Source organism: Plectropomus leopardus, unplaced genomic scaffold, assembly GCF_008729295.1.
Source record: "Plectropomus leopardus isolate mb unplaced genomic scaffold, YSFRI_Pleo_2.0 unplaced_scaffold27653, whole genome shotgun sequence".
Taxonomy (NCBI): domain Eukaryota; kingdom Metazoa; phylum Chordata; class Actinopteri; order Perciformes; family Serranidae; genus Plectropomus; species Plectropomus leopardus.
Window position 1 is genome coordinate 1 of NW_024630105.1, and position 8,387 is coordinate 8,387.

The 8,387-nt window shown below is 36.5% G+C and overlaps 1 protein-coding gene across 1 annotated transcript; it reads right to left on the reverse strand.

The window, feature by feature from the left end:
• Positions 1-355: 355 nt before the first annotated feature.
• On the reverse strand, positions 356-7,610 carry LOC121937852 (ATP-dependent RNA helicase DHX8-like; the record flags this gene model as incomplete). The annotated part of the gene is given in 12 exon segments (XM_042481152.1): positions 356-544; positions 1,130-1,270; positions 1,523-1,704; positions 2,495-2,705; positions 2,791-2,976; positions 3,071-3,265; positions 4,003-4,184; positions 4,684-4,831; positions 5,675-5,772; positions 5,856-5,943; positions 6,558-6,749; positions 7,466-7,610. Coding segments are annotated over 12 exon segments (1,957 nt in total), but the record flags the coding sequence as incomplete, so codon positions are not given.
• Between the last annotated feature and the right edge of the window lie 777 nt (positions 7,611-8,387).

Below are 8,387 nucleotides of genomic sequence, written 5' to 3' on the forward strand. Positions count from 1 at the left end.
ATTAAAAAAAAAAAAAATTAATCAAGTTTACAAAGTAGCGTACAATGATCTCAGAGGGATGACAGGACTTAGCAACAGCCACATATTAAATATTCATCAATGCTTTCCTATAAGAGGTCACCTTTAGTCACAAGCCGAGAACGGGAAAAGACGAGCAGAGGTGCAGGTTAAATCTTTAATGCAATTTGAAGAAAGGCTGTGCAATGCTTTAAAAGTGAATATTCAAATTCTAAAATCGAGTTAATTTTGTGTAAAGTTGCTATTACAGGAGAAATGTGATCAAATTTTTTTAGGGCCTGTTAAAATTTGGGATGCACCAATTGGAGTCGGAGAAGAACGCTGGCGCGGACATACATCAAATCACAAAGGACCGATGGAGTTACATTACCTTCAGAGAGAGCACGGTGCTGGCTAAGTTAGTCCTCTGGATTTCGGGCACGTTGGTGGTCAGCATCTCGTCTCTGTAGGCTCTCTCTGTGTAGAGTCGGTAACATTTCCCCGGGCCTGTTCTGCCGGCTCGACCCGACCTCTGCTTCGCCTGGGCCTGGAAACACATCAGGGAGTGTTTTTAAGAATTATGTACTAAATATATCCTGTTTATCAGCGTTAGATGAAAACACTGAAGTTCCCCCGATAATGTAAAATATCTTCCTCCAAGTAACTCTGACACCTGAGCAAATTGATTTGATTTATTTAAAAAAAAAAACACGAGAAGAGAGAAACAAGCAATTTAACAAAACATGGAAAACAAAAAAGAAAAAAAGAGAGAAGAAAGAAAATTGTAAAAAGTTGCAAGAAAATGATAATAAGTAAAAAAAAAAAAAAAAGAAAATGGCCCCAAAAAATGTAAAAATTAAAAGATGTATATTTTTTTTCCTGTAACTTAATCTTAAACATATCATTATAATGATTATAAATGTAGTTTTCTAGACTTTTTCCTTTAATTTCATTATTCTGTAATAATTTATACCCATTTTTTAAAAACTAATTTTCAGGTCATTTTCTTCTTCTCACCTTTGACTAATGTCTCTAATGACGTTTCTTGGCATGTTGGTTATTGCATTTTTCCCCATCAAACCAATTTGCCCACATTTCAAAGGGTTAAAGGATTGTGTTAAAAATGAATAACCTGTGAAATGGGGGTCACCACCAGCTGGTCGATGCCCGTCTTGGAATTATACACGATCTGTTTAACAAAGCCGGGGTCCACCACGTAGTAGATCCCATCGATAGTGAGAGACGTCTCGGCGATGTTTGTGGCAATGATGACCTGATGGTGAGCAGAATTGAGAGCATCAGAAATGAATTACTCTTTAAATGTGTTTTATTATTTCTCTGCTGAACTTTAAATACAAAATGCAAACATATTCACACTCTATAAAAAATGTGATGAAAATTGAGATTTTTATCATAAAAAAGTACTTTAATTAATCAATTATTTTTTAACTAGAATAAGCACAAAAATACAGTTTTACTCTCTAAAACAACTCACTCACAGCTCACAGCTTCATGTATTTATTACCTTTCTGCTGCCTGGGGGTGCAGGGTCAAAGATCCTGGTCTGCATCTCACTGGGCAGAGCCGAGTAAACTGGCAGAATAATCAGTTCAGGAACATCAGGCCCGAGAGACTTCATCCTCTCGTACAGGATCTCACAGGCCGTGTCGATCTCTTCCTGTCCAGTCAGAAACACCAGGATGTCGCCTGGACAAAGGACAAGGAAACATGTTTGTTTCATCAAAGCGAAATCAAATTGTATTTTGTCCTTTAGAGACATGACTGTATGAAATACTTAAAATAATCATGACTTGTTTCTTTCAGTTGAAGATGGGTTTTATCAACAACCTCTACACATAGGGAGAAAAAACGATTGTAATATTGATTAAAAAAAATAAAAAAGACTTTTAAGACTTACAAATAAATAAATAATAATAAATAATAACAAAAAATACACAAAATAGATGTAGTGTTTCAGGAAATCTAAGTAAAAAAATAATGAATTAAAACATTTTAAAAAATTGCAATTAAAAAAAGGTGAAAAAATGATTAATGATTATTTTTGTTGTTTTTGTTCAGTTTTGTTTATTGAAATTTGAAAAGGGCATAAATAATGAATTTTATTGTCCTTTTGTCTTTTAAACTAGTCTTTGGGTTTCTACTGTGTTGTTTATATGTATCATTTATTATCTTTATTATAATAAATATTTTATTTTTGTAATCTGAGTTTTCCTTTATATTTTTATAGTTTTTTATAGTTATTATGTCTTTTTTTTTTTACTGTGCAGTATTTTGGTCAGCTGTTGTTTTTAAATGTGCTTTATGAATAAATTTGGATTGGATTTGATGAATAAAAAATACATAAATTAATAAAATTAAGAAAAAAAAATTAACAGTATTATTACAATGCTTAAGAAAAACAACAGTTACGGATGAGATTTAAAATGATCAATAATTATAGATGGTTTAAGGAAACCTGTGCGTGACACAAGCGTACCTGGAGGCTCAGTCAGATGGATCTGCATGACTGTGATGAGGCCGGCGTCCAGGTAGTCCGTCTCCGGCTCTTTGGTGTAGAGAACCTCCACTGGGAAAGTTCTCCCTGGGATGGTGAAGATCGGAGCTTCAAAGAAATACTGGGAGAACTTGACAGAATCCAGAGTGGCTGAGGACACGATCAGCTTCATGTCTTTGCGTTTCTGTATCGTCTAAAAGAGACAAAGGAAGAAACTCTACGAGCACTGCTAAGTAAATATTCTTTACAGATGTTGTGGTTTTTAGGATGTAAAATACCTTCTTGAGGAGGCCAAACAGCACATCGGTGTGGATTGTCCTCTCATGGGCCTCATCGAGCATGATGAGGGAGTACTGACTCATGTCTGGGTCCAGCAGACACTCTCTCTGCAGCATCCCGTGGGTCATGTACTTGATCACCGTCTCCGTGCTGGTGCAGTCTTCAAACCGAATGGTGTAACCCACCTAAAATTAGGAAGAAACAAAACATAATTGCTACAGGAGAGCAGACATTTTTCCACTGAAAAATGTCTTGCGCAGATTAAGGCGAATCCCTCACCTCTTGGCCCAGACGACAACCGTACTCCTCAGAGACTCTCTTGGCCACCGACATGGCGGCGACACGACGGGGCTGCGTACAGCCGATCTTCCCCCGGGAGGTGTAACCTGCCTCGGCCAGGTACTGAGTGATCTGCGTGGTCTTACCGGAGCCAGTTTCTCCAACTACAATCAAGATCTGATTGTCGTGGACAGCCTGCAAGAGAAAGAATTAAAGTTAAGGCAATAAATAAATATTAAATGTTTATTTTCTCTTTATTTTATTTGCCAAGTGTTATCTGTTTATTATTATCTATTGTTTGTTTGTCTGTTTTCAATCTGAGATGTCTTTGAGAATGTGGAGAGCAATGTGCTGTTACATTCAAAAATCAATAAAAATCAATTCATTAAAAAAAAACCAGATATTAAACAGTTTTTGTTACAGTGGGGTTGCGTGATTTGCTTATCCATAGTTGGTGTTTTACCGATGCAGATTTGGAGATGCAGACCGGAGTATTGACATGTCAGTAGCAAAATTTAACACCTGTTTAATTGCACGCTATATTTAGAGTGTTTTTATGGCTTTTTTTTGCCCTTTCTGACCGAGAACTGCAGCTGTTTTATTGCTCCCTTCAAAGTCACCAGACTCCATTGACTCAAATAGTAATTTTACAGTGCAGAATACTGTAGTTCATCTACAGCTGCTTCGATTTACGACTCATACTTCTATTTTTTATTTGATCTATTTTCCAGTTTAATGTTAAAAATGGAAAAGCGAGAAAGTGTGCAGTGCTGTATAATGTACACCAATTTTAATTAGAATAAATAATACAATAATAATAAAAACTATAACTATCCCTTTCATGTGCGATAAAAAAATCATGGGTAGAGTTCAGGCTCAGGTTGTAGTTTGGGTTCATTTGTCCTCTGTGTCTGTCTCACCGCTGATCCTACCTGAACGAGCTGCTCTTTGAGCTTGAAAATCGGCAGGCTCTCTCTCTGCTGCAGGATGGAGAGCTCTGTCTTCTTGCCATACGACACCTGGTTCCCTCCGAACGCGTATCTTTTCCACTCTGGGAGATCGATGGGCATGGCGCCGATGCCTCTCATGTTGGCAGCAATCTGCCTTCCTTCATCTGTGCAGGAGAGGAACAGGGACGAACGTAAAGCTCCGGATAGACCCTACGATTCTGTTTAATCAAGATCAACTGCGACGATAATGAACTTCCTAACGAGCTCTTTTTGCATTAGACTATGAGTCAGAGGTAGTGACCGCGGCTGGAAGGAACGGCGACGTCCCCTCGGGCTGCGGAAGACAGCGTCACAGTGCATTATGACTCTTCTGTGGGCCAGCGTAAACTCGTGAGGAAGCCAGATAATCATCTCCAGCCGAGCCATGCTAACAATGTAACAGTGTAAGAGGCCTGGCGCACGACAGATGGTTAAATTTAATTCTCCAAATTTTAAAATCTCTGACACAACAGGGATTGATTTTGTCTTTTAATTAATTTCCGGTTGAAATGTTTGTTCCGCTGATGTTCGAGAATGAGTCTGGGCTGCACAAGCTTACATCTACAGCCTCGTTTATAAAGTGAAATATTTTTAAATTAAAAAAGGTGAAGTCCAGGTTCTCACAGTCAGGCATCGGGTCGATCCAGTTCTTGTGGAGGCCGGTCGGGATGGAGTCCATCTCTGCTGCGCGGGCCGCCTGCTTCAGCTCTCTCCTCTCTTTAGACAGAGCGCTCTGCATCATGGCCGCTTGGGACAAAGAGCCGTCTGGATTCTGATGGAAAAATTTGAAACAATTTTTGGTTGAAACTGCATTTATGTGTTTACAGCACAAACACAAAAATCCCAAATATATTCATTTTTACCAATAAATGTCCAGGACTTTTCAATGACTTTTTCAAGACTTTAAGGCTAATTTTAAAGAATATACATCCTCTGAAACGACCACCGATACTCCTTATCAACTTTTTTTCATGACTAAATAATAGCTTTTTTAAAAATATACATTGTTTTAAAAAAATAACGAATTCAGAACAGGATTAGAACTGAATATTTAAAGATAATTTAGGGACTATTTGGAACATTTAATATCCACTGGAGGGTGCTGTGACTGGATTCAATGTTTTATTTTGGTTTACACATAGCATGAGGTGGTGTTAAATGTAAAATACACACACACACGATGAGTTTGAGTGTCTGGGAGATTTATAATTTTAACCCTTTAATAAATAAACATAAAATAACCCTTCAAAACAAAACCATTTTCAGTCTTAAATTGGTGTTATTTCATTTAAAAACATGAAAAATGCAGCTTCAAACTGCATGAAACAAGTAGATTTAGGAAAAAGCTGGGGAAAAAACTACAAGTATAATTATCATAATTACATATTTAAAATTGTGTCACAGAATTATTATGATTTTTTTAGCACTTTTTTCTCCAAATCTTATTTGTTTTTTTCTTTTTTTTCTTTTTTAAAATGATTTTCAGCTCTTGTACTTTTTTTTGCTAGTTTTCAGGTCATTTCTTCTTTTACTGCTTATCACATTCTTCCCGTGTTTTTCAAAGAAATTAAGAGAAATCGCTCAGGTTTTAAAGGGTTAAGATAAAAGTATTTACCTTTACTATTTTCACTGGGCTCATGGTGGTGCTCCATTTGGTCTGTCCCCTCAGGAACGGCGGCTCGTCTTCCACCAGATCGATCTCTATGTCTTCGTCTGTGGGGGGGTCGTTACAGATTATAACGCAGGAAAACTTTCATTTAGCAAAAAACGTAAGAAAATGAATTGTGGAGTTTTACCTTCGTCTTCATCTATTTTGGGAAGGATTCCCGTCTCCTCGTCAAACTCAGGGAACTCTTCTTTCGGAAGAACGTTGGCTGCAATCATCTGAACGGGAGAAATTTTATATTATAACATTTCGTAAATGCAAAACAATCAGATTTAGATTCTAACCTTAATACACATTCTACGATCGAAAAGGAGCAAAGAAAAGAAAAAAATATCATTTTACCTTCCCCTTTCTCAAAATAAATATAAACAAAAGAAATGGATGGTCATTTACTTGAAAAAACATTTACAGTAAATTCAGAGAGAAAAAAAAGAAAAATCAAGAGCCATAAGTCACCTTTAACAAGTGGACAGATTTTACCCGAAAGCTTCAAATAGTCTAATTATTTTGTCTTTAAACATCTTCTTAAACACTTTAAATCATTCGGTTAAGAATTTGCGTCTGTGTTCCTCATTCTGTGACACAAAAACAAACAACTTTTGTGAGATTTCAGGTTGTACTCTGCTTTTTTCCTTAGACATAAATAATAATGTCTGTAACTCAAAGAAAAGTTATTAAGTTTTAATAATCCTGATGGAATAAAAAGTCTGTTAGTGAGATCTTTAGGGTCCAAATTATAAATTATTCTTCTCTCATAATATACAAACAAAAAAAAAAGAAGTATCTCCCCTGAGGAAATATTTAGCACAAAAATAACTGGTTTGTTGAATACCTGTTTAATTTCCCATTTTTCCAGGTCGGTGATTTTGGCGAGTCGTTTGCGCTCTGATGGGTCTTCGTCTAATTCCAGCATGCAGGCTTCAATCGGGCGGTCAGGGTTCCTCATGGCTTCGTCTCCGACTCCAACGTCCACGTTTCTTCTCCGGTTCGGGTTCAGGTCCTCTCCGGTCTCCTGGTCCACATCCTGGACACATGTATTATTTGCAGTTTTTTTCAGAAGAGGTCAAAAATAAAGCCATGATTTATTGAGCGAGTATCTCGAGAGTTTGGTTCAGTTTGATCTGCCTGTTAAATTCAGTTTTTATGCAATTTTAACACATTTTTTCCTTTAAGTCTGTTGGTTTTAAAAAGGCTGTTTTCTTACATTATTTTACTCAGGACTTTTGATTTATTATTTTGAGGTAATATTTGTTCTGTGCAGTGTTAAGACCTCTTTTAGTTTCATTTTGAGGCAGTTATATTTGTAAGGTTTAACATTAAATTAACTTACGTGACAATACATTTAACGTAACCAGCAGCAAAAATAATGACTTTCTATCGGGAGTACTTAAGAAAAAAATTATGCCTTTTTTTAAAGTAAGGAGTAAACTGTAATACATCACTTTTTTTTTAACAACCCAAACATTGTACAAATTATTATTATTGTTTCTTTGAGTAAAACATTTTACATCGTGGGTATATAATAACTCTGAATATTCTTAAATTAATTTATTACCTTTTACAGCTGCTGGGAACAAAAGACGATGAGGATGAGGATAATGTGAGAGGACCGAATGTCTTCACACGTCATCTGCACACATTTTACTGTCAGACTGTTTCCATCGTCGTCACGGATTTCTCCCAATTCCTACGGTAAACTTTACAAACCCACTTTTCCTCTGATCTTTTAACACGACTCACCTTCATGCTCAGGCTGGCTTTGGTTCCGGTGAACGACAGCACTTTGACCTTCACCTTTTGACCTCTGGAGACCACGTCGGCTATGTTGGCTATTCGTCCTTCTTTACGCAACTCTGAGATGTGCACCAGACCCTCCCAACGCTTCCTGCAGACGAGAACAGATCAGGTCAGCTTTCAGGTTTCGAGCTTTTTCTTAGCCGAGATCAGAGTGCAAACACCAACACTGCACAATTACAAATACACACCAAAATACACACAAGTATCTGATACTTTGATATTTGGAATTATTAAAAACTTGAAGTAGGTTACAAGACGAACACAAAGACAAAGACGTTTTAAAATCCTGAAAAACAAAATATTAACCCTTAGGGTCCACTTTATTATTACACACACTCGTATCGTTCAGCACAGACAATGAACCTCTCAAAATCAGGCTATAAAAAATATTAGAAATTAATATTATTTTCTACTGTCACTGAGCTTAATTCTTACCCACATCAGTCCTCATCATATCAAATATTCATTAATTTTCATAGTTTTAAACCTTTAAATGCCAGGTTTTTGTCATGATGCCACAATCTTTTTAAATGGAAAAAAAATATTATTTTCAATATACTAAATGCAAAGTAGATTTTTGTTTTTGGATTATCACAGCCTGGGTTATGTCAATGATTAGCAGAAATATTGATTTCGACAGTGCACCCAGTGGAAATAGCATGGGGTTTTCTTGAAATGCCAAATATGGTCAAATATGACACAAGGTAGAAAATACTAACAATGACAAAATCCAAGGCAAAAGTCCAGAATGACACCGAGAAATAATACAAGTCATGTTTTTATGCTTTGGTGGCTGTGGGATCAAAAATGTCAGTTTGAATGGGTTTCAGTGGAGCATTTTTTGACCTTAACAGTCTGAATGTAA